Here is a 25,958-nt window from a genome sequence, read left to right on the forward strand (position 1 = left end):
AACAAAACTGATTGGCTCAAACGCATTAAGGAAAGAAATTCCACAAATTAACTTTTAACAAGGCACACCTGTTAATTGAAATGCATTCCAGGTGACTACCTCATGAAGCTGGTTGAGAGAATGCCAAGTGTGTGCAAAGCTGTCATCAAGGCAAATGGTGGCTACCTTGAAGAATCTCAAATATAAAATATATTTTGATTTTCTTAACACTTTTTTTGGTTACTATATGATTGCATGTGTTATTTCATAGTTTTGATGTCTTCACTATTATTCTACAATGTATAAAATAGTAAAAATAAAGAAAAACCCTTGAATGAGTTGGTGTGTCCAAACCTTTGACTGGTACTGTATATATAAAACACAAGAAAATCTAGTTTTTGACTGCACTGCGCCTTTAAACAAAGAGTGTCTGAAAATGTTTTCTTTCTAGAAAGCACAGATCAAAAACACAGTAGAACTGGGTTGAAACAATTTTGGTTTAAAAATGGGCACATAGCCTTCTGCTGCAATGGTTTTCAAATACCACTGTACAAGAGGACAATACATTACGTAGCTATCATAAGAAACTCACGCGGAGTGAAAAGCAGGCCTGTATGAGTTGGATTGAAGCTCCTAATTGTATCCTGTCGTGTTGGTTGATGTGACTGGTGTGTAATATCATCTGGGATCATCAACCATATTGATCCTCTATACCATTGTCAACAGTCCTAAGAGCTTCCTCAGCAAGTCTGTATCTAGTCTATGGTGCATGTGATTAATGACTATAGGCCCTATAACAAGTGCTCCACAACATCATGGCATTGTTCTGTCTGTCTGTCCAAAGAGCTCTCTCAGCGCCCTTTTAAACTTAGTGTTTCAATCAATGTTATCACTTCAACTGGCTGTTGGTGGATTGGATATCTATAGGACCTCAGAGGCCTCACTTGTACCATTGATTATGAGCTATGGTTTGGCATGAATTATAAGATAGCTTCATTTCAGACAAAAAAAGAGCAGAACTCTTGTCAAAAATGTTCTCTTCAACCTGATCTTGATAAAGGTACTTTATGTTCTTAGTATGAAAAGGTATTGTCACACATCCAGGACAGCAGGAAGGTTTCTCATTGGGTGAAAACAGTAGTGCTCCTATAATGCCCTGTAGCTTATATGTTTTAAGGTTTGATCACTTTATAAAATGATGACAAATAAGACACTTTGAATGCAATTTATTGTAGCATAAATGTTTCCAAAAGAGCGGTACAATAAGTGTTACATAGCACTTTCAAATCTGTCTTGAGTGTGGCGTGTTTAGCAAAGTAATGCTGTTCACAGTATATACAACTGACTGATACACAACTGGAACACAATACAACCTCCCCTAACAGGATTACATTATGTACAATAAACAGTATTTAAAGATTACAACTTGTAAAATTAGCAATATACAAACAGGGCACAAAAGTTTAGAAATAGGTTATTGTTCAAAGTTTGGCTATGACAGGCTGTTCATGCAAGAAGTAAAGCCAGGTTTCTATGAACCTCAAAATGCTCCAGAAACCAAACCACTATAAGATATAGATATTCTTCAATTAATTCAGCTACTTAAACTGAATTTAATACAAATAAACAAGCCTATAGGCAAATTGACCGATTGGCATCTTCACTGGTATTTTGTCAAGATGACAATTCATGTTCTTTTCAAGCAAATCTCACATGCTGTGTTGTTAGAGGCATTGACCTGGGCTCGGTTTCCCAAAATGCACTAGGTTTCATTTAGCTGTAAGTGGCTAAGAAATCAATTTGATGCTGCCTGCCACACCGCTCATCTGTACAGAGGGCCGAGAGCCCCAAGTGGTTGGTTGTAAAAGCCTCGAGCAAATGTTGTAACAGGTTTACTACAATGTATTTTATCACAGAGGCCTGTGAAATTGATAATTTTTCAAAATATGCTTTTGGTAAACTGGGTCCTGCTCTTGTCAGATCTGCTCTTCTGTCATAAAATAATAGTTTTTTCAAAGCCGGCAAAGCTGAGGCTCAAGGTGTGCTGTGTCAAATTGCATCCCGTCAGCATGAATGCGTGATCTACCCTGAAAAAGCTCTGCTGAGAGATCCCCCCTGCAATTTATCACGTCAAATCATCTGTGTGAAACAGAGTAGGGCCAGGAAAGAGGGATTATCCATACAAATCAATGTATGGCTTTGCCGTTTGCTCACAACAGAAGAACAAAATTACAGTGCTGCCATTGTACAATCACAAGCACATTTCTTTCTGTGACAATTTCACCCCAATCCAGTTTCCTATTTACAACATTCAGATAACATGATGAATACAGTACATTTTAAACAGTCATTTAATGTATAAAAAAAGAGCAACACTGGATTGACTTAATCTTAAAATACAAACACAGTAAAAATACAAACCATTAAACTTCATCAGTCATATTTAGGCTACTCTTTATCCCCGCCCCAACAGCAAACTGAAAACTCAAGAAGCAATGCTTTGTTATATTAGTGTGGGAGATTAATCTGGGTATTCACATTGAAGATAGTTTTTCAAATTCCAATGTGTTGATTTGTTTTTCATGGTTCACCCAGATTGAACATATTTAGATTCCTGATGCATCCTCCTGAATACAAAAAGACTAACAAACTAGGATTTTGGTACAGATTATTTCCACAAATCAAGTTTTGTATTGAGATATTACAGGTTCGTATTTGGCTGAACCATAGTGTGTTCTGGTGTCTAAAATGAATTCTTATTCATAAAACACAATTAATAAAAACTAAAACAAATGCATTTACTGTACTGTGACATTACACATGACATAATACCTAACAAAAAAGGAAAACAGCTTTCGGTGCATCATGGTGTTGCTGCCTTTTCTACGAGGAAAAATATAACAAGTAAAAAAAAGATACATTTCACAGGCCTCTGTGATAAAATACATTTGTAGTAAACCTGTTACAACATTTGCTCGAGGATTTTACAACCACTTGGGGCTCTCAGTCCTCTGTACAGATGAGCGGTGTGGCAGGAAGCATCAAATTGATTTCTTAGCCATTTACAGCCAAATGAAACCTAGAGCAATAATTGAAGTGATATATCTTGTAGGTCCGTAATAGCTTCAGACAGGCTGTCCACTCGCCTGTCTAGAAAAGGCACTCTGTGCGGGGTCGGACTCTACCGGATGCATCCGGTTTTCAGGGGAAATGGAAAGAGAGCCTGTGATGACACTTCCGTTTTTGGACGTTAACAAGGCGACACTCCATCTTAACTCCTCCTCCACATGTACTAGATTGGTTCAACAGTGCAGAAGAGAACCTCTCCTGACAGTTTCTTTTTCTCGTCAGGACCAGAAAGAGAGAAACGCCCGCTACGTTAGGTTAACAAAACCTAAAGGTGAGCAGAGGAGTTTAAAAAAGGCCTTTTAGCTGCCGACATTGTGATAAGCCTGGTAAGCTAAAGGAATATAGATGTACTGTATATTGTTTACATTTTATGTACTGCAGTGTATGATACAAATACGTAAATCTATATTGGTTTCATATTATGCATAAGATTTTTTTTCTCCCAAATCTATAGAAATATCATAGTAAAATCTACACATGCTGTAGGCTCCATGTACAATAATAATATCAAAAGAAAAATAACTCATATGTAATACAATATGGTACTACTTTACCCAATCATAAACAGAACACAAAGTATCTCTGTCTGTGACGTTGGAAGATGGATCCCAAGTCCTATGTAAACCTAGTAACGTATTGTTAATGTAATCATATGTATGCATGTACAGTCATTCACTCACTGTAAATATGTGTATGTATCTATGCCAGAGATAACAAAATGATCTATTCCAGCAAGATTTACTTGGGTGAATTTCAGGCTGTGGAGTGTACTGACAATTGGTTCCTATCTGCAGATATGAATGTGTTTCCTTTAGTAGTTATATGGGATCCAAATTCCACCGCCACCCAGCAACAACCTACATCTTTAGAGTGTAACAAAAGTTTATAAAATCTCAGATATCAACAAGTAACAAAAGGAAGAAAACACCCAAGACAGTTGAAATGGAAGATGAATCCGAGTTGATGGGTTATCTTGATCATGGAGGTTTAACTCAAAACAACATGATCTGATCTCATCTGATCTACTGTGCAAAGCAATCTCATATACATGTCCTAACTGACTCCAATACCAGGGTTCTAGAGGCTGTCTTGACTTCCTTGTTTTGACCTTCTCTTGAGCTTATTGAACAGTCAGACACTAACCCTCTTGTTTGATTGGCTAACCATTGTTAGTGATTACATAAGAGGCTTCGGGTTAATAAAAAAATGACTAACAATGTGGGAAGTCTGTGACTTGACTTCCAAGTAAACAAACCCCAAACAAGAAGCTTGAATAGTGTAAGAGTTAGTGTTTTGTTTCATCACGTTCTCTCTGGATCCACAACTGACACATGAATCCTCATCCTTCGTGTTCCACGATGTGATAACATTGAGACAAGTTGGGAGAGGAGAAGATAGATGAAAAGGTGGATAACAAGTGAGCGGGAGAAGAAGGAGTGGAAGCAAGAGGATGTGAGAGAGAAGACATGGTGAAAATAGATTGGTGGATGGGAGATTGGGGGACGTATGGGCCGGGGTGGTTGTGTTTACCTACAAAACTACAATTCCCACAAAGCACTGTCCGTCACTGATCTCCCATCCATCAATCCATTTTCATTCTGTCTTCTCTCTCACATCCTCTTGCTTCAGATGTCAGGGGTCATGCCTGGGGGCAAATGCTTGGCAGAGTCTCTGTACAGGTCAGTGGGCAGTCTGATGCGGTAGTTTGGGGCTACTCAGATTTATGGCAGTACAGGTCTTTAAGAGCTTTCAGTTCTTCTATCAGGGTTTTATTCTGGTTCTCCAGCACGGCCACGCGGTTCTCCAGACACTTGACATACTCCTTCTTCTTCCTGCGACACTCGCGGGCCGCCTCTCTGTGTGGCACAACAAGGACCAAGACACAGTCAGGGAAACCTCCGGCTATTGTATGGGATGGTACACAGCATCTCTCTAGGATCTTGGTTACACTTTACTTAATGCAGATAGGTGTAACGCTTTACGTGTAGCATGTATGAGCCCTTATAATGTTTGGCTAAATGGAGTTCACAGTGGACCATAACCAAAGAGAACCTCACTCTGACTGTATGTCCTTACCTGTTCTTCATGAGTCTGACCTCTCTCTTGCGGGTAACTTCTACCTCTGGGCCCCCCTGGCCAGACAGGGCAGGGGAGGAAGCCATGACCACCCCAGAGGCGATGGTGCTGTTGGGGACCGTGCGGATCTGGTAGGCCTGCACATCTCCAGACGCAGCTGGGGAACAATGGAATTATCCAGGAGGTCAAATATGGAACCATGTGTTTGAAATCTACTACATTGCAGTTGCAATGGATTACTGATATACAGATGACCTGGCACCCAGGATAACTACTCATTATCTGATTTAGATGAGCTCAAACAGATTCCATTCAAACACACCGATTGTCTGTTTGTGTGTTCATCAATATCAAGAGGTAAGGCCAGTGTCTGCACTACCACTCACCTTGCACTACCACCTGGTTGCTGGGCACCAGGATCTGCTGGCCGTCCGAGGTCTGGGCGTACTGCAGGATGGTGGTGCCCTGCTGGGCGGCCGCAGCGTTGGACATGGTCAGGGTCTGCAGTCCCTGGACCGCGTCTGTTCCGTTATTGGCCAACTGGATCGCACCGCCTTGGGTGATGGCGACTGAGAGAGGAGAGGGGGGGAGGGAGAGATAGAAAGAGAGGGAGGGGGCGAGAGAGAATGAGAGGCAGAAAGATAAGCAGAGAGAGAGGGAGACAGAGAGATGAGAGATATGTAATGACGTTGCCCTCTTTGGGTTTTCTATGCACCATCCCCCTACCTCCCCCTACCCAGGCTCTGTGAGAGCGGTCGTAAATTCCTAAGAAAATGTCCCGCCTCATGGCCACAGTATAAAGAGAGAGTGGGTTTCATAGAAAGAACCCAGGAATTCTTCCACCTCACAGGACTGGAGAACCGAATGACATTTATGTTCTGGAGAAGGTATAAAAGATCGGTGAAGAATCCAGCTACGAACTGGTCCGTTTTGTACAATTCTGTGAAACTCATGAGAGACAATACGGCCACATTACCATGGCACTGTTTATATAATAGCCTCAGTTGTGAGACTTACATCTAATGGTTGTATAAAATGAATGAATAAGGATAAAGCTATTTGGAATATGTTGAGATGCTATGTACTGATGTTAATGTGAGAGAATTGTATTTCTGTTTAAAGTTTCACCAAGTCATCGGCACGCCCCCATGAACAGGCGGGACCTGGCGTCATGAGACAGCCTTTTCTATTTTCCGAATATAACCCCCACCCAGATTTTCTATCACCAGACCGAGCTTACCTCCATTATGAGTGGCTAAAGGTTGGAGACCGAGCTGACCTCCATTACGAGTTGGCTGAAGGTTTGACCATGCATTCCTCGTTCTGAACTTTAACCATACCACGTGGTTAAACTCTTAGACTATTGATACCGACAGAATAATAACAAGTCTTTGATATTAATTACTAGTCTGCAGCTAGGAATTCGGTATCATTGAACGCGAAGACCGACGAAACAGCCGTCCTATAACGACATTAATGAATGTCACTTTGAAATATCCATTCTAACCGAGAGCGAGAGAGAGAGAGAGAGAGAGAGAGAGAGAGAGAACGCGAGGACAACCTCTCCAACAGAACAAAACTCTCCAACAAAGATCCCGACAACAGACTGAGCGTAAATATATATATATATTGATTGCAATTGTTCCCGAATGAGTGAGCGTTCATGTGCAAAGGCACAGCATTTCAATTGTTAATATTTATCAACTCTAGTGTCTTCTCCGCTGACCCCACTCCCCTTTTGTCTAACAAGTCGCCATGCCGGTTTAGCCCACTAGGGCACATTCCTTTATCATTTCTTTGTAACGATACCTACTGTTTGTTATGCATTTCTGAGAATTACTTAGTTAGTAAATAAATGATTTTAAGACAATTGATGTATGGATGACTCATAGTGAAGACTGGGTTCGTGCAGATAACCAACAATTTACGACATTTGGAATGAGACTGGCGTGAGTTAAATAATAATTAATTAATTCGAAGACTAATTGATCAGATATTAAAATATCTGAAAGTTATATTAGGAAAATTATAACTTTGTAATCTGAATATTTTCCTTGGTGCCCCGACCTCCTAGTTAATTACAGTTACACGATTAATCAGTTTAATCGCGTAATAATAATTACAGAGAGTTATTTGATAAACATGTCTTCAGTTTAATGATGCCAAAGACACGACAGATATGAGAGAGAGTTTGTGAATAAGGTTGCAACATACACAACTAAAGATCTTGCTTAACCTGTTAGGGCTAGGGGGCAGTATTGACACGGCTGGATAAAAAACGTACCCGATTTAATCTGGTTACTACTCCTGCCCAGTAACTAGAATATGCATATAATTATTGGCTTTGGATAGAAAACACCCTAAAGTTTCTAAAACTGTTTGAATGGTGTCTGTGAGTATAACAGAACTGATATGGCAGGCAAAAACCTGAGAAGATTCCAAACAGGAAGCGCCCTCTCTGACAAGTTGTGTTTCATCTGGGCTCCTTTTATTGAAGATTTAGGATCTTTGCAATAACGTGACACTTCCTACGGCTCCCATAGGCTCTCAGAGCCCGGGAAAAAGCTGAAGGATATCGAGGCAGGCTCTGGCTGAAACACATTATCGCGTTTGGCAAGTGGCCGCTCAGAGTACTGTGGGCTTAGGCGCGTGCCCGAGTCGACCGAATGCTTTATTTTCTTTCCTCTGTTAACCTAAATGCAGATTCCCGGTCGGAATATTATTGCTTTTTTACGAGAAAAATGGCATAAAAATGGATTTTAAACAGCGGTTGACATGCTTTGAAGTACGGTAATGGAATATTTAGAATTTTTTTGTCACGAATTGCGCCATGCTCGTCACCCTTATTTACCCTTTCGGATAGTGTCTTGAACGCACGAACAAAACGCCACTGTTTGGATATAACTATGGATTATTTTGAACCAAACCAACATTTGTTATTGAAGTAGAAGTCCTGGGAGTGCATTCTGACGAAGACAGCAAAGGTAATAACATTTTTCTTATAGTAAATGTGACTTTTCTGAGCGCTAAACTTGCTGGGTGTCTAAATAGCTAGCCCTGTGATGCCGGGCTATCTACTGAGAATATTGCAAAATGTGCTTTCACCGAAAAGCTATTTTAAAAATCGGACATATCGAGTGCATAGAGGAGTTCTGTATCTATAATTCTTAAAATAATTGTTATGCTTTTTGTGAACGTTTATCGTGAGTAATTTAGTAAATTCACCGGCAGTGTTCGGTGGGAATTCTAGTCACATGCTAGTCACATGCTAATGTAAAAAGCTGGTTTTTGATATAAATATGAACTTGATTGAACAAAGCATGCATGTATTGTATAACATAATGTCCTAGGGTTGTCATCTGATGAAGATCATCAAAGGTTAGTGCTGCATTTAGCTGTGGTTTGGGTTTTTGTGACATTATATGCTAGCTTGAAAAATGGGTGTCTGATTATTTCTGGCTGGGTACTCTGCTGACATAATCTAATGTTTTGCTTTCGTTGTAAAGCCTTTTTGAAATCGGACAGTGTGGTTAGATTAACGAGAGTCTTGTCTTTAAAATGGTGTAAAATAGTCATATGTTTGAAAAAATTTTGTTTTTCCATTTCTAAGGTTTTTGAATAACGCGCCACGGGATTACACTGGCTGTTACGTAGGTGGGACGATTTGGTGCCACCTATCCTAGTTAAACTACCCTCTTACTGTAAACAACCTCTTTGTCAGTGACATTGTTGAGTAAAAGAACGAAAGGTCAAAGGTGACGTACTGTACTGGCCACTGCTGGTCTGGTAGATAGGGCATGATGTGGGCATGGTAACCGTGGTGATGGCGGGCGCTAGGTCCTCCTCCGACTTCTCTTCCTCAATCCTGGGAACCCCCGGGGTGTCACCTGATGACAGGTCATTCAGGATCTTCCTGTTAGGGTCAGAGGTCAGGACGTTAGCTAAAACACACACTAACAGTCGTCACAGTATAGCATTATCACACAAACATCAAAGTGTACCTGTATGAGGGGCGTCGTGAGAGGATCTCTCTGCGTTTCTGAGAGTCAATCACACTGTCAACTGACTCCTGGGAGTCTTCACTCTCTGCTATGTTGGAGATCTGAAACAGTTCAATCAGGTGTGTTAGTGCTGGGCTGTGAAATAATACTAGCTCCATCACAGTATATTCTTCTTGTGGCCTGTTGTGGTGGTCAGCGTTGTACCCAGGGTGCAAAGTTGGTGTATCTAAGCTAAAGTTTTAGGTATTTTTTTTATCTTAATGAGACAAACCTCTACAAATAAAAGGTTAGATGAAAAGGTCTACTCACCTGAACAGTCTGGACCTGTGGTGACTGTATGACCGAGGGCTGAGCGGCCTGGATGACCCCGTGAACCTGGACCGTCTGACCGTTAGGCAACTGCACCAGGGTGACCGTAGGACCACTGGACGTGGCGTGGCCCGCTGCCATGGAAACCTGCAAAGCATAAACATAATCCTGCTGTCCAGGGGGGACACACCTATGACTAGAACCCCCGAGTCTCTCCTAGTATGGAAAAACTTGGGGTTTTCTGGGCCCTACTACGTACGTTTATAAAATAACTGTTTGCTACATTATTTTGTGTCTGTATGGGTACAGTTGAATTTGGAAGTTTAAATACACCTTAGCCAAATACATTTAAACTCAGTTTTTCACAATTCCTGACATTTAATCAGAGTAAAAATTCCCTGTCTTAGGTCAGTTAGGATCACCATTTTATTTTAAGAATGTGAAATGTCAGAATACTAGTAGAGCAAATTATTTATTTCAGCTTTTATTTCTTTCATCACATTCCCAGTGGGTCAGAAGTTTACATACACTCAATTAGTATTTGGTAGCATTGCCTTTAAATTGTTTAACTTGTGTCAAACGTTTTGGGTAGCCTTCCACAAGCTTCCCACAATAAGTTGGCCCATTTTGGCCCATTCCTCCTGACAGAGTTGGTGTAACTGCGAGCAAGGAGGCCTACAAAGCTGACTCACACGCTTTTTCAGTTCTGCCCACAAATGTTCTATAGGATTGAGGTCAGGGCTTTGTGATGGCCACTCCAATACCTTGACTTTGTTGTCCTTAAGCCATTTTGCCACAACTTTGAAAGTATGCTTGGAGTCATTGTCCATTTGGAAGACCCATTTCCGACCAAGCCTTAACTTCCTGACTGATGTCTTGAGATGCTGCTTCAATATATCCACATAATTTTCCTACCTCATGATGCCATCTATTTTGTGAAGTGCACCAGTCCCTCCTGCAGCAAAGCACCCTCACAACATGATGCTGCCACCCCCATGTTTCACGGTTGGGATGGTGTTCTTCGGCTTGCAAGCATCCCCCTTTTTCCTCCAAACATAACGATGGTCATTATGGCCAAACAGTTCTATTTTTGTTTCATCAGACCAGAGGACATTTCTCCAAGAAGTACGAATCAAACCGTAGAGTGGCTTTTTTATGGCGGTTTTGTAGCAGTGGCTTCTTCCTTGCTGGGCGGCCTTTCAGGTTATGTCGATATAGGACTTGTTTTATTGTGGATATAGATACTTTAGTAGCTGTTTCCTCCAGCATCTTCACAACGTCCTTTGCTGTTGTTCTGGGATTGATTTGCACTTTTCGCACCAAAGTACGTTAATCTCTAGGAGACAGAACACGTCTCTTTCCTGAGTGGTATGACGGCTATGGTGCTTTTCCTTTGGTACTAATGTTTGTACAGATGAACGTGGTACCTTCAGGTGTTTGGAAATTGGTCCCAAGGATGAACCAGACTTGTGGAGGTCTACAATTCTTTTTTCTGAGGTCTTGGTTGATTTCTTTTGATTTTCCCATGATGTCAAGCAAAGAGGCACTGAGTTTGAAGGTAGGCCTTGAAATACATCCACAGGTACACCTACAATTGACTCAAATGATGTCAATTAGCCTATCAGAAGCTTCTAAAGCCATGACATCATGTTCTAGAATTTTCCAAGCAGTTTAAAGGCACAGTCAACTTAGTGCATGTAAACTTCTGACCCACTGGAATTGTGATACAGTGAGTTATAAGTTAAATAATCTGTCTGTAAACAATTGTCGGAAAAATTACTTGTGTCATGCACACAGTAGATGTCCTAACCGACTTGCCAAAACTATAGTTTGTTAACAAGAAATGTGTGGAGTGGTTGAAAAACGAGTTTTAATGACGCCAGCCTAAGTGTATGTAAACTTCCGACTTCAACTGTACGAATTTATTGTGTGTATGAGAATGAAATGATTGTGTGAGTGATGTAAGTATGTACAGTATATTCTGTGACATCCTACTGTCTCGACCCGTGACATCCTACTGTCTCGACCCGTGACATCCTACTGTCTCGGCCTGGTCACCTGACCATTTTACTGTCTCCTGCTTGCATTCCAGCCATTACAATGAGCCGTCCTCCTATAGCTCCTCCCACCAGCCTCCTCTGGTAGATGACCAGATTTCTAGTACTACAGGGTCATGCTGATTACCGTCTCTCTGTCAGTCATAGATCTCTGCTGTGTGTGTGGCGTGTCAGCACATACCCTATCAGTCAGTGAGTATGTAGTAGTGTGTAGTAGCAGTATGTGGTAGATGTAGCAGTGTGTGGTAGAGAGACAGGGAGGCAGTGTAGGCTTACCTGTGATTGGTAGTAGTGATGAGGTACTGTACCAGTATGTGGCAGGGTACTAACCTGTGAGTGGTAGTAGTGATGAGGTACTGTACCAGTATGTGGCAGGGTACTAACCTGTGAGTGGTAGTAGTGATGAGGTACTGTACCAGTATGTGGCAGGGTACTAACCTGTGAGTGGTAGTAGTGATGAGGTACTGTATCAGTATGTGGTAGGGTACTAACCTGTGAGTGGTAGTAGTGATGAGGTACTGTATCAGTATGTGGTAGGGTACTAACCTGTGAGTGGGCGATCTGTTGGCTGTCTGTCTCTGACACTGCTGTGTCTCCTCCCTGCTGAACCTCTACTGCCGACTCCATGGTCATCGACTTAGCTGTTGGGGAAAAGAGGAGCGGAGTATAAGAGGGTTACAGAAGACTTTCTGATGCATATCTTGTTATGATCAACAAGGAGAAACTCACAGTAATGCTAATGATCCTTTCAGCTGGTTTTTATTGACAACATGGCAGTAACTTTACTGCTTAGTAGTATTTTCTACAAGTAAATATTCTGAAGACTTCAACACAATTGATAGTTAACTGGTATTATCATGTAATAGCACATCGTGAGAAATGCATTTCATGAATCTTCCTGTAGAGTTCATTGGAAGGACATCAGTGGAAAGTAGAGGTTGACCGATTAATCGGAATGGACGATTAATTAGGGTCGATTTCAAGTTGTCATAACAATCGGAAATCGGTATTTTTGGACGCCGATTTTTTTTGTTGACCTTTATTTAACTAGGCAAGTCAGTTAAGAACACATTCTTATTTTCAATGACGGGTTAACTGCCTTGTTCAGGGGCAGAAAGACAGATTTATACCTTGTCAGCTCAGGGATTCAATCTTGCAACCTTACGGTTAACTAGTCCAACGCTCTAACCACCTGCTTAACATTGCACTCCACGAGGTTACGCGAATGCAGTAAGAAGCTAAGGTAAGTTGCTAGCTAGCATTAAACTTATCTTATAAAAAACAATCAATCAATCATAATCACTAGTTAACTACACATGGTTGATGATATTGCTAGTTTATCTAGCCTGTCCTGCGTTGCATATAATCGCTTAGGTACACGATGCTCCAACCATAAACATCAATGCCTTTCTTAATCAATACACAAGTATATATTTTTAAACCTGCATATTTAGTTAATATTGCCTGCTAACATGAATTTCTTTTAACTAGGGAAAATGTGTCACTTCTCTTGCAAACAGAGTCAGGGTATATGCAGCAGTTTGGGCCGCCTGGCTCGTTGCGAACTGTGAAGACTATTTCTTCCTAACAAAGACAGCCGACTTCGCCAAACGGGGATGATTTAACAAAAGCGCATTTGCGAAAAAAGCACAATCGTTGCACGACTGTACCTAACCATAAACATCAATGCCTTTCTTAAAATCAATACACAGAAGTATATATTTTTAAACCTGCATATTTAGCTAAATGAAATCCAGGTTAGCAGGCAATATTAACCAGGCGAAATTGTGTCATTTTGCGTTCATTGCACGCAGTCAGGCTATATGCAACACTTTGGGTAATTTGTCAGAATTTTACGTAATTATGACATAACACTGAAGGTTGTGCAATGTAACAGGAATAACGTTTTGCTTTCGAGATGATAGTTTCCGGATTCGACCATATTAATGACCTAAGGCTCGTGTTTCTGTGTCTTATTATGTTATAATTAAGTCTATGATTTGATAGAGCAGTCTGACTGAGCGATGGTAGGCAGCAGCAGGCTCGTAAGCATTCATTCAAAATAACACTTTCGTGCGTTTTGCCAGCAGCTCTTCGCAATGCTTCAAGTATTGCGCTGTTTATGACTTCAAGCCTGTCAACTCCCGAGATTAGGCTGGTGTAACCGATGTGAAATGGCTAGCTAGTTAGCCGGGTGCGCGCTAATAGAGTTTCAAACGTCACTCGCTCGGAGACTTGGAGTACTTGCTCCCCTTGCTCTGCATGGGTAAGGCTGCTTTGAGGGTGGCTGTTGTCGATGTGTTCCTGGTTCGAGCCCAGGTAGGAGCGAGGAGAGGGACGGAAGCTATACTGTTACACTGGCAATACTAAAGTGCCTATAAGAACATCCAATAGTCAAAGGTATATGAAATACAAATCGTATAGAGATAAATAGTCCTATAATTCCTATAATACCTACAACCTAAAACATCTTACCTGGGAATATTGAAGACTCATGTTAAAAGGAACCACCAGCTTTCATATGTTCTCATGTTCTGAGCAAGGAACTTAAACGTTAGCTTTTTTTACATGGCACATATTGCACTTTTACTTTCTTCTCCGACACTTTGTTTTTGCATTATTTAAATCAAATTGAACATGTTTCATTATTTATTTGAGGCTAAATTGATTTTATTGATGTATTATATTAAGTTAAAATAAGTGTTCATTCAGTATTGTTGTAATGGTCATTATTACCAATAATAATAATAAAACAAATCGGCCGATTAATCGGTATCGGCTTTTTTTTGTGGGGCCCTCCAATAATCGGTATCGGCGTTGAAAAATCATAATCGGTCGACCTCTAGTGGAAAGTTTCTCTAGAATCAACCAACTCTCTGTCTGTTAACCAAGTGTTTGTTTGTGCATATCCATATAAAACTATGACCACACATGTCCTTCCAGCTTTTATGAATAAAGTAGCTAATAACTGAAATAGACGTGGATAATGATTCTGTTTATAACTGACAAAGTTGTATATGACTTGTGTCACTTAAATGTCAACATGATAGCTTGTACCTTCTTAGAAGTACGGCAGGGCGAAGCCACTTCTCACAGATGTGACTGAGAGGTCAAGTGAAGGTTAATATGGCACAGTCACAGACAGAGCTCAAGGCTATTCCTGAGCTTTATCATAGTCTTCCACACTGACTATACTTAAGCAATAAGGCCTGGGGGGGGGTGGTATATGGCCAATATACCACGGCTAAGGGCTGTTCTTAATCAAGACACAATGCAGAGTGCCTGGACACAGCCCTTAGCCATGATATATTGGTCATATACCACAAACCCTGAGGTGCCTTATTGCTATTATAAACTGCTTACCAATGTAATTAGAGCAGAACAAATACATGTCTCATACCCATGGTATATGATCTGATATATTCAATGGCGGTCAGCCAATCAGCATTCAGGGCTCGACCCACACAGTTTATAAAAAAACATTAAGATGCTTTTCCCATGACATAGACTGACCAGGTGAATCCAGGTGAAAGCTATGAACCCTTATTGATGTCACTTGTTAAATCCACTTCAATCAGTGTAGATGAAGGGGAGGAGACAGGTTAAATAAAAGAGTGTTATGTCTTGAGACAATTGAGACATGGATTGTGCATGTGTGCCATTCAGATGGTGAATGGGCAAGATAAAGGATTTTGAAGTACCTTTGAACGGTATATGGTAGTAGGTGCCAGGCGCACCGGTTTGTGTCAAGAACTGTAATGCTGCTGGGTTTTTCACACTCAACTGTTGCCGTGTGTATCAAGAACTGTCCACCACCCAAAGGACATCCAGGCAACTTGATACAACATGGGCCAGAACATTCGACACCTTGTATATATTAGGTAGGTGTTCTTAATGTTTTGAACAGTCAGTGTATATACTGTGAATGTACAGTACATGTAAGTGAGGGAGTTAGGCCAACCCTTCAACAACGTCATTTATTTTAGGAATGTCCTGAGACAACCACTGGAAAACTGACGGCATGATTATGAAGAAAAAAATGTCCATTCTGGCTGAGGAATACCTTAGAGACCAACATTGTCTCTGAGGAAGTGGCCAATTTCTGGGTTATAAACACATGAGCCCATCACACTACAGGCCTTCACAGATCCACCTATACCCGAGAGGGTCCGGATCAAGAATTCTAATAATGTCACGGGTCTGGGTCTGATTGTCATGGGTCTCGGGTATGTGTAATTTCAACTGTCTTGTCCGGAAGTACCAATATAGATCCAAACGTGACTGCTTCAGTAGAGAGAGAAAGAGAAAAATTGTATAATTTATGCTGCTGCTCTTTGCTTTTCATGAGCGTGGCGCGTGTAGCTTGTTGTTGTTATTGGCCAATCATAGGTCACCAAAGCAGCAATAGGCTACAGTCATAGAGCATCGCTCCATGTTAAAGGAGAAGGATAGACTACAACGACCAAGAGCCAACAGGTAGGCTGCTACTTAATATTCTGAATGGAGTTGTAGTTGTTTGTAACTGTAGGATGAGAAAGTGCATGCAGCCTCAGTTAGCCTAAAAAAATGACTTTTCTACTGCTTCCCTCCCTCCCTGTCCTCGGGTCCGTTCGGAACGGGTCTATATATACAAAAAAAAGTATGCATATTGGGTCCGGGTGGGAAAGACACAGGTCCATTTCAAAACGGGTCCAACTTGTTGGACCTGTGAAGACCTCTACATCTCTCTCACACACACACACACACACACACACACACACACACACACACACACACACACACACACACACACACACACACACACACACACGCTCCCTGGAGAAGTCATTCATTTCATTGTGTAGGAATGTGTCACTTTCCTCCCTGCAGCTAGTGTGTGCCTGGGCAGCTGACATTTCCCTCCAGTCCTCTGGGGCACCTTGTTCAGCAGAAGGCCTGTAGATCCACCTAATGGCTGCATCTGAAATGACACCCTATCCCCATACAGTGCACTACTTTTCAGCAGGGCCCCATAGGGATCATAGGGCTCTGGTCAAACGTAGTGCACTATATAGGAGATAGTGTGCCATTATTTACGCATCCCAATTTCTTCCTTTCTGGACTTTTAGGCTTCAAAATGTTCACCAATAGGCAAGCTGCTGCTAGACTCCACGAGTCTGACCAACTCAGAGACTTTGCAGGCATGCGCACTGCGAGAAACCCAATAACCAACATGTCATTGGCTTTGTCCCCTACAGGCCGTTTCTTCCCCTGCTTTCCAAAACCCTTTTCCTCTTCTCTTCCGTTGTCTTGTCAACATGCCATGTCTCCAGACTAGTCAGAGAAATGATTCACCTAACAGAGATAGCTAGGACTGGACGGACACACACACACGACTGATGTGTTGTGACTTGTTGTGCTGCCAGTCTGGTTTGCCAGCCCAACAGAGCTAGTTCTGTCAGAGAATTCCATATTGGAAATCCACCTACTGCCAGTGACCATTGGCTGGCTGCTAGACATGGAAGTCTGGTTGTGGAGAGGGCCAGCAGCCACAAGCCCTCCTCTTCAGTGGTAAAGAAAGGTCGTGGAAGAGGTGCCAGGTGCAGACACAGGAAGAGAAACAGCCAAATGCACTCACTCTGCCTTACAATTCAAGTAAGCCAGCTGAAAAGTAAAAAATTGCTATATTGCTAAATGTATGAAAACAAAAAATTTGTTTTTTTGGTCTTAATTTAAGGTTAGGCATTAGGGTTAGCAGTGTGGTTAAAGTTAGGTTTAAAATCAGATTTGATGACTTTGTGGTTGTGCTAGGTAGTGACCACTGCTGAGCTGGCTCCAGAACAAGATTCAACGACGAAAAATGCTAACTGCTAAATGCTAATGCTAGGCCCATTCAGTAGTGATGGGAAGTTCGGCTCTTTTTATTGACTTGGATCTTTTAGACTCTTTCAGTCAAAATAACAAAAATTTCGACTCATTTGGTTCATTTGATTCAGCAATGCCCAGAACACGCTGGATCCACCACCGGCGAACGCTGAACTAAAAACTCTAAAGAATCATGATTCTACAAGCCTCTCGTTCACCATAGGGGGCATATTGGGGCTCTCATCTTTATTGGAGCTGTCATCTGTGACTGACACGTATAAAACTGTGTGTGAAACCAATGTCAATTGTGATTGCTAAGCATACAAATAAGGTCATTTCTTTAGACATTTGAAACGAAGTCTAGGTGCGGCCGCCACCGGAATACATTATGAACGGAATGCAATTGCTTGACTGCCCCGAGAGAGATTTGCCCAATAGGCTATCATTTGCGAACTGCAGCAGCCACCCAACGATTCATTCGAGTTTGAGTGTTGAGCAGAGGCAGGCTATGCATGTTTTGGTTCTACAAAGCTGTGTCCATTGATAACATTCAATAATCAATTGACTGCATTCACTCTTCTACCGTGTGGTCATTTATCAGCTCTAAACATGTATTTTTCCCTCTCTATGCTGCCTGCAGCATGATCTATTTCTCTGCGCGCACATGACAGACAGTTGGTGGTCAGAGCAGATGCTGAGCCCAATGATTTATATATACACACTAGATGACTGATTAGGGGTGCTGTGTTGAAGCCACAATGCCTCCATCTTGGCACTCCCCCACCATCGTGTTGAAGCCACCATGCCTCCATCTTGCAACTCCCCACACATTGTGTTGAAGCCACCATGTCTCCATCTTGGAACTCCCACCATTGTAAAAAATATTTGGGAAGCTATAGAAATGTCTACATTCATTTTTGCCAGATGTATTCTATTATAGACACCTTAATGCATACTTCTAAAAACATTTTAGATGATTAATGTTACTGTCTCCTCTACAACAACAAAAAAATGCTTAAAGTGCATTTGGAAAGTATTCAGACCCCTTGACTTTTTACACATTTGGTTACGTTACAGCCTCATTCTATAATGTATTAAATAGTTTCCCCCCTCATCAATCTACACACAATACCCCATAATAACAAAGCAAAAACAGTTTTTTTTTTTTCTCTCGCAAATTTATAAAAAATAAAACAACGGCAATATCGCATTTCCATAAGTATTCAGACCCTTTACTCAGTACTTTGTTGAAGTACCTTAGGCAGCAATTACAGCCTTGAGTCTTCTTGGGTATGACTCTACACGCTTGGCACCAGTGGAGTAAAGTAATTAAGTAAAAATACCTGAAAGTACTACTTATGTCGTTTTTTGGGGTATGTGTACTTTACTATTGATATTTTTGACAACTTTTACTTCACTACATTCCTAAAGAAAATAATGTACTTTTTACTCCATACATTTTCCCTGACACCCAAAAGTACTCGTTACATTTTGAATGCTTAGCATGACAGGATAATTGTCTAATTCACACACTTATCAAGAGAACATCCCTGGTCATCCCTACTGCCTCTGATCTGGCGGACTCACTAAGCACATGCTTTGTTTGTAAATTATGGTGTTGGACCATGCCCCTGGCTATCTGGAAAGAAAAAAAGAAAATGATGCCGTCTGCTTTATATAAGGAATTTAAAATGATTTATATTTTTTTCCACCACTGCTTGGCACACCTGTATTTGGGGAGTTTCTCCTATTCTTCTCTGTAGATCCTCTCAAGCTCTGTCAGCTTGGATGGGGAGCGTCACTGCTCAGCTATTTTCAGGTCTCTCCAAAGATGTTCGATTGAGTTCAAGTCCGAGTCCTGGCTGGGCCACTCAAGGACATTCAGACACTTGTCGCAAAGTCACTCCTGCGTTGTCTTGGCTGTGTGCTTAGGGTCGTTGTCCTGTTGGAAGGTGTCTGTACTTTGCTCCGTTCATCTTTCCCTCGATCCTGACTAGTCTCCCAGTCCCTGCCACTGAAAAACATCCCCACAGCATGATGCTGCCACCACCATGCTTCACAGTAGGGATGGTGCCAGGTTTCCTCCAATCTTGGTTTCATCAGACCAGAGAATGTTGTTTCTCGTGGTCTGAGAGTCTTTAGGTGCCTTTTGGCAAACTCCAAGCGGCTGTCATGTGCCTTTTACTGAGGAGTGGCTTCCGTCCGGACAATTCCTTCAACCTCATGGCTTGGTTTTTGCTCTGACATGCACTGTGGCACCTTATATAGACAGGTGTTTGCCTTTCCAAATCATGTCCAATCAATTGAATTTACCACAGGTGGACTTCAATCAAGTTGTAGAAACATCTCAAGGATGATCAATGGAAACAGGATGCACCTGAGCTCAATTTCGAGTCTTAGCAAAGGGTCTGAATACTTATGTAAATAAGGTATTTCTGTTTTTTGCAAACATTTCTAAAAACCTGTTTTCTCTTTGTCATTATGGGGTATTGTGTGTAGATTGATGAAGAAAAACATATATTTCATCAATTTTAGAATAAGGCTGTAACGTAATAAAATGTGGAAAAAGGGAAGGGGTCTGAATACTTTCCGAATGCACCGTAACTTTGTCCTTAAAACATTTAACTGAAATAGTGTAGAATTCCATGTATTCCTATAGACGGGTTGGTTGTTTAGCAACAAAACCAATGCGTGCGCAACTATGGGGCAAAACAGTCGTGGTCGGCTTAGATTGTTGACAACATGTAAACTATATGTTGCATCCAATGTTTATTGAAAACATAAATAAACTTGCACAATGAGCACCTGCTGTGATTGTTATAGCAAATTGTAGCCACATTAGCATTGACATGAAATCAGTGAAAACACCTCTAAACAAGACATGTTATCAAGAACAAGATGAAACTAGTCACAATTCCCCACATGACAGTTTCTTATATTTGTTGGTAGCTACCTGGCCATCCAGAATGACAACAACTCACAGACTTCTGCCCTATTGAAGCGTGCACATCGTTTTCCCAACATTGTCAGCTAATCCATCTAGGAGGAGTGTGGATATGGCTGACCCGTGAAGAGGTAAAGATTTTTAGAACTAACCCAAGATAGACCAGAACCTGTCGTTTCCAATGGGAGGAAATAAATCATAGTGGGCAGAACAAGCAAGGAGGTAGGTGGGGCCAAACACAAGCTAGTGAGATTCTATTGGTTGTAGCATTTATTTGTATATTTCCGTTATAGCTGTGAAGTGCGTGTGTGTAATAACTCAATTCACCCTTCATTCCTTCTAAACAACGCAATTTTCGGAAACTTTGGCAAAGGGTAAAGTCTACAAAACGCAGTCCACTCTTTTTGTTACACATTCTAGTTTTGGAAACTGTATGGAGATCAAATGTTTCATCAATAAGAAAATTAGCAGAATGTCGGCCAAAATCCATCTCGCTCCATCTTCTCCCACTGCTGGCCATATTTGGTAGTGAGTGGAAACGCCAGCTGTATGCTTCAAATGTTTTACTCTGGTGAAATATCTGGTTTATTGGTCAATCTGTGGTAGTGGCATCCCAATATGGCGACCGGAGTATGGGCGAGTGGGTATTTTGAAAGTGCCCTGCTATAGGTTAGACGGTTTTGATTGAGCTGTATTTTCTATTGCGCAACTACCGTACATTGAGCTATTATACTGCAAAAGTTTGGACTTCTGTTTTGAAGCCAGAGGATGAGTCTTAGTCGTATATCACTGTTAGTTTTACACAAATAATGGTACATTTTCAGTTATAAAACTGACGATTGTTTATTTTGGATTAAAGGTATTGATGATGGGTGTATTGTTGCTTAAAGCGTTGTATGAGTGTGCTTACTGTGACTGTCACCCTGATATTGGCTACTAGGTAGACTTCCCATGCCTTGCCGGACAGTAGTGCTTGTTAAGTTGGAGAGAAGGGCACTATCCCCCCCGTGTTGTTGCCATTCGTTTTTTTAAAATTTAACTAGGCAAGTCAGTTAAGATCAAATTCTTATTTACAACACCGGCCTCCCAGGGGAACAGTGGGTTAACTACCTTGTTCAGGGGCAGAATATATCACGGTATTTTAAAACAATTGGACGGTATGACGGTATTTTTAGTTTTTGAATAATATATTTCTACATTTGCTTCATGAGCAGTGAGTGATCCTAGGGTGGCAACACGTACATTCTACAAGTTATTTCAATGAGTCTTCCTCCATTCTGATTGTTTTATTATGTTCAATTCAACCAAAACAAATTTCAGCACTTTTATCATTTCTGCATTTCCTGCACTCAATTGCAGTGGTGGAAAAAGTACCCAATTGTCATACTTGAGTAAAAGTAAAGATACCTTCATAGAAAATGACTCAAGTAAAAGTCATCCAGTAAAATACTACTTGACTAAAAGTTGAAAAGTTTTTGGTTTTAAATGTACTTAAGTATCAAAAGTAAAAGAATAAATAATTTCAAATTCCTTATATTAAGCAAACGAGATGGCCACAATTGTCTTGTTTTTTTATTTACAGATAGCCAGAGGCACACTCCAACACTCAGACATCATTTACAAACAAAGCATTTGTGTTTAGTGAGTCCTCCAGATCAGAGGCAGTAGATGACCAGGGATGTTCTCTTGACAAGTGCTTGAATTTGACCATTTTCCTGTCCTGCTAAGCATTCAAAATGTAACGAGTATCCTGACTGGTTGCATCACTGCCTGGTGCGGCAATTGCTCGGCCTCTGACCGCAAGGCACTACAAAGGGTAGTGCGTACGGCCCAGTACATCACTGGGTCTAAGCTGCCTGCCTCCAGGACATCTACACCAGGCGGTGTCAGAGGAAGACCCTAAAAATTGTCAAAGACCCCAGCCACCCCAGTCATAGACTGTTCTCACTACTACCCTTTGGCAAGCGGTACCGGAGTGCCAAATCTAGGACTAAAAGGCTTCTCAACAGTTTTTACCCCCAAGCCATTAGACTCCTGAACAGGTAATCAAATGGTTACCCGGACTATTTGTATTGTGTGCCCCCCCCCCCCACCCACCCCTCTTTTACGCTACTGCTACTCTCTGTTCATCATATATGCATAGTCACTTTAACCATATCTACATGTACATACTACCTCAATCAGCCTGACTAACCGGTGTTTGTATGTAGCCTCGCTACTTTTATAGCCTCACTACTGTATATAGCCTGTCTTTTTACTGTTGTTTTATTTCTTTACCGACCTATTGTTCACCTAATACCTTTTTTGCACTATTGGTTAGAGCCTGTAAGTAAGCATTTCACTGTAAGGTCTACACCTGTTGTATTCAGCACACGTGACAAATAAACTTTGATTTGAGTACTTTTACGTGTCAGGGAAAAAAGACAAAACATATTTTATTTAAAGAGCCGTTTGGGAGCCAAAGAGCCGGCTCACTGTGCCGGAAGGCCCATCACTACCCTGCAGACTGAACACAGGGGTCTCGTGGTTGAGGAACGTCAAATGCGCTCCTTGAGTGACAGGGGGCGTGGCTATGTCTGTGTTGAAAGTGGCGCAGAGAGAAAGCGCGGAGGGATGAGTCAAGTTGCGAAGTAAACTATAAAAATTGACATTACACATGGCGTCTCACATTTAACAAAGCAAACATTCAAATAACGGTATAGAAGGTAAAGTAAATACCCAAATCGGTCCCTGCATAAATACTGGGATATCATAAAATACGACATACTGCCCCTTCCTAGCAGAACGACACATTTTTACCTAATCAGCTCGTGGATTCGATCCAGCAACCTTTCGGTTAGTGGCCCAACGCTCTGACCACTAGGCTACCTGCTGCCTCATGACCTTTCCATTGATAGTAGACTATGTATCAACGTAACATCTACATTGTTATCAGTATTAGTTATTTCTTGTGTTGGCTGCTATCCTGCTTGAAATAAAATCACATGAGAGAAAATAAATAATGGCCAAGTTAGCTACCCGCAGCAACACAACCTTGATACCCAGCAGGCATGGGTCCCGAGTGGCGCAGCGGTCTAAGGCACGGAATCTCAGTGCTAGAGGCGTCACTACAGACCTTGGTTCGAATCCAGGCTGTATCACAACCATAGCGTGGCGCACAATTGGCCCAGCGTCGTCTGGGTTAGGCTGTAAATAAAAATGTGTCCCTTAACTGACTTGCCTAGTTCTTTATTTATATATATTTTAAAGGCAGCAGGAAGCACTTCAAGTTCGCAGGCACGTCGACACAGCACTGGTCGCCTACCTATCGTCTCGTTGCGCAGCCCAATCAGCCATGCAAAACGGTCAGGAGTGGCAACACATCTGCCCAATTAGATGATTTGTTTTCCATACACCCACACGCCAATACTCCGGCCGCCATATTGGACTGCAGCTACCCATGCTTAGACCGTCGGCTTCAAAGCCTCTCAATGGCCAACACATAGCATCAGCAATCCAGGGTTTATATACATCATTGAATGAGCCGGAGGAGCGCGTAATTGTGCTGTTCAATTCATTGCGGCCAGCAGGTCAAACGAACGACTAAAATGAACGAGTCACTCGGAAAAACGAAGCATATCTCGAGTCAGGAAAAAGAGTCGTTCAAAAAGAACGAATCGTCCACGAACTGCACATCACTACCACTCAGTAGATTAGAAAATAGGCTAAACTCAGTGACAAGGCAGAGAGCCACATGGAGAGTGGGGCCGCCGCATCTGTGTGACATACATAGGTTACCATTGGTTTTACATTTAGTTCAAGATCATTTAGGTCAACTTTTGGGAGCAATATGAAACAATATAATTCTGTATAATAGGTAAATATCCAAAATAGGCCTGCAAAAATACTCAGTGGCCTCTGTTCGAGAAGGTTTCTACTAGGCTACACTTACATAACTTTGTTTTGGCAAACAAAACGACTAGAAACAAATAGACTAGCATGACGGGCCATATTGTAGCGACCCAGGCATATGGACACATAAACCACATCCAAATCTGGGCACGTATCTAGGTTAATTTATTTTAGACAAGGCAAGCAACAACGCTCTTCCCAAAAAATAGTTGATTAACTAGTGGACAATTTCTTTTTTTTTATCTGCAAATCTCAATTTCATATTATGATGAAGCCTTTACATAATCTTGCACTTTAAGAATTGATGTTAAATAATACCCAGATTTTTCGTAACAAACATATAGCAGATGAGTTTGGTTTAACCCCTACATTTTGTAGGCTACATGCAATCTAGACAGCAACCTTTGCATTTCTGTTCTACAGGCTAGGCTGCTGGGCAAGACCAAATGCGCGCAAATTAGCCTTCCATCTTTATAGGGACAAACTATGGTTTCATGACAGGGCGAATTTGCTTGTAAAATCGCATCACATAATATGCAGTCCAAACAAGCAACGTTCCACTCGATCCTGCTGGCGGGCTAGCCTACTCCTCATTCCCTGTCTTTTCCAGGCTACTCGCCGCAGCAGCCTCCCCTCCCTCCAAGACTGCCTGTAACAAGCCCGCCGCCATGATCTCTTTGTCCCTCCGGGCCGAACCCGGACAGATTATATCTTATTTGGGACGCGCCTTGTCTCTCTTCCTCCCGGACACTAGTCTTCTCTTACCGATACAGACTCCCTCCGTCACTCCCGGGCCCTCGGAGCTCCACTTTTATTCAGGCCGACACGTAAGAGACCGCGTCAGGCTACACCTCCATCGCGTCACCGAGAACAACAACAGAGAACGAGAGGGAGGAAAATCAAATCGTCAGCGGCACAATCGAGAACAACCGAATGATAGGCGGAACAAGCCGAATGGCTGACGGAGATAACCGAAGTGATCCCGAAAGTGAACGGAAAATAACGAACATTTACGCTAGACACGTAGCAGCAAAAGCTGTCCAAATTGTGTCCAAATTGTAATCTTTCTGTTACAATGTAGCATATATATATATTTTTTTGTACATTTCGGGAGGTTACTTTGTAGCTACTAGTTGGCACCTGCCAAGTACAATTGTTAGTTAGGATGTGGCTACCTGTGGTGTGTCTTGATTTACGACTATACGTTTTTTATATTTTCTTAACCTGGTGTTTTATTTATTTGATATCATTAGCTATGTAGCCTGTATTTGACCTGTTTTTAAATGTATTATTGATCTTAACTAAATAAATAAAAAACAAGAGTAATAATTGCTACCATTGACAGTGCAGGAACAGGGGTGTAGTGGTACCTGGAGCACAGGGCAACTAATGCTCCCTCACTTTTTTCAATTTGAGAATACATGGAGCTGGTTAAACTATTTCCGGAAAATTAATTAGGATAAATTCTAAATACATTTTGTTTAATTACCACTAACATTCCATGAAAAACAAAATAATGACAAATCAAATAAATATGTATAGCAGTCTACAGGTAAGTAAATTAGGATTTCGTCCCTGTCTTTTCTCTGGCGGTGGTGAGAATAAAGACTGTAGGTTAGATGTGTGCTCGTTTAGTAAACAATGATTAATTAGCATTTTACATTAGAGAACCAAATATAATAGCATAGCATAGTAGGCCTATAACGTTATTGTTACACCAAAAATACT

General features: G+C 41.5%; 1 protein-coding gene across 4 annotated transcripts; it reads right to left on the reverse strand.

Annotated features, from left to right (window-relative positions):
- Nucleotides 1-1,190: 1,190 nt before the first annotated feature.
- Nucleotides 1,191-25,139, reverse strand: LOC106582380 (cyclic AMP-responsive element-binding protein 1). Of its 4 annotated transcripts, XR_001323292.2 has the most exons (9): nucleotides 24,996-25,139; nucleotides 12,098-12,192; nucleotides 9,495-9,665; nucleotides 9,186-9,286; nucleotides 8,949-9,097; nucleotides 5,571-5,753; nucleotides 5,185-5,341; nucleotides 4,740-4,964; nucleotides 1,191-4,560 (listed from the first exon to the last, which is right to left on the reverse strand). XR_001323292.2 is itself a non-coding variant. In XM_014165441.2 (8 exons), exons 2-8 carry the CDS (start codon nucleotides 12,182-12,184, stop codon nucleotides 4,820-4,822), a joined length of 969 nt encoding a protein of 322 aa, XP_014020916.1. In that variant the 5' UTR covers nucleotides 12,185-12,192; nucleotides 24,996-25,139; the 3' UTR covers nucleotides 1,191-4,819. The 4 variants fall into 4 exon arrangements, 3 of the variants coding, with proteins under 3 accessions (XP_014020916.1, XP_014020915.1, XP_014020914.1); XM_014165441.2 differs by having other exon boundaries at nucleotides 1,191-4,964; nucleotides 9,495-9,641; XM_014165440.2 differs by having other exon boundaries at nucleotides 1,191-4,964; nucleotides 9,495-9,662.
- Nucleotides 25,140-25,958: the final 819 nt, after the last annotated feature.

Source organism: Salmo salar, chromosome ssa21, assembly GCF_905237065.1.
Source record: "Salmo salar chromosome ssa21, Ssal_v3.1, whole genome shotgun sequence".
NCBI lineage: Eukaryota > Metazoa > Chordata > Actinopteri > Salmoniformes > Salmonidae > Salmo > Salmo salar.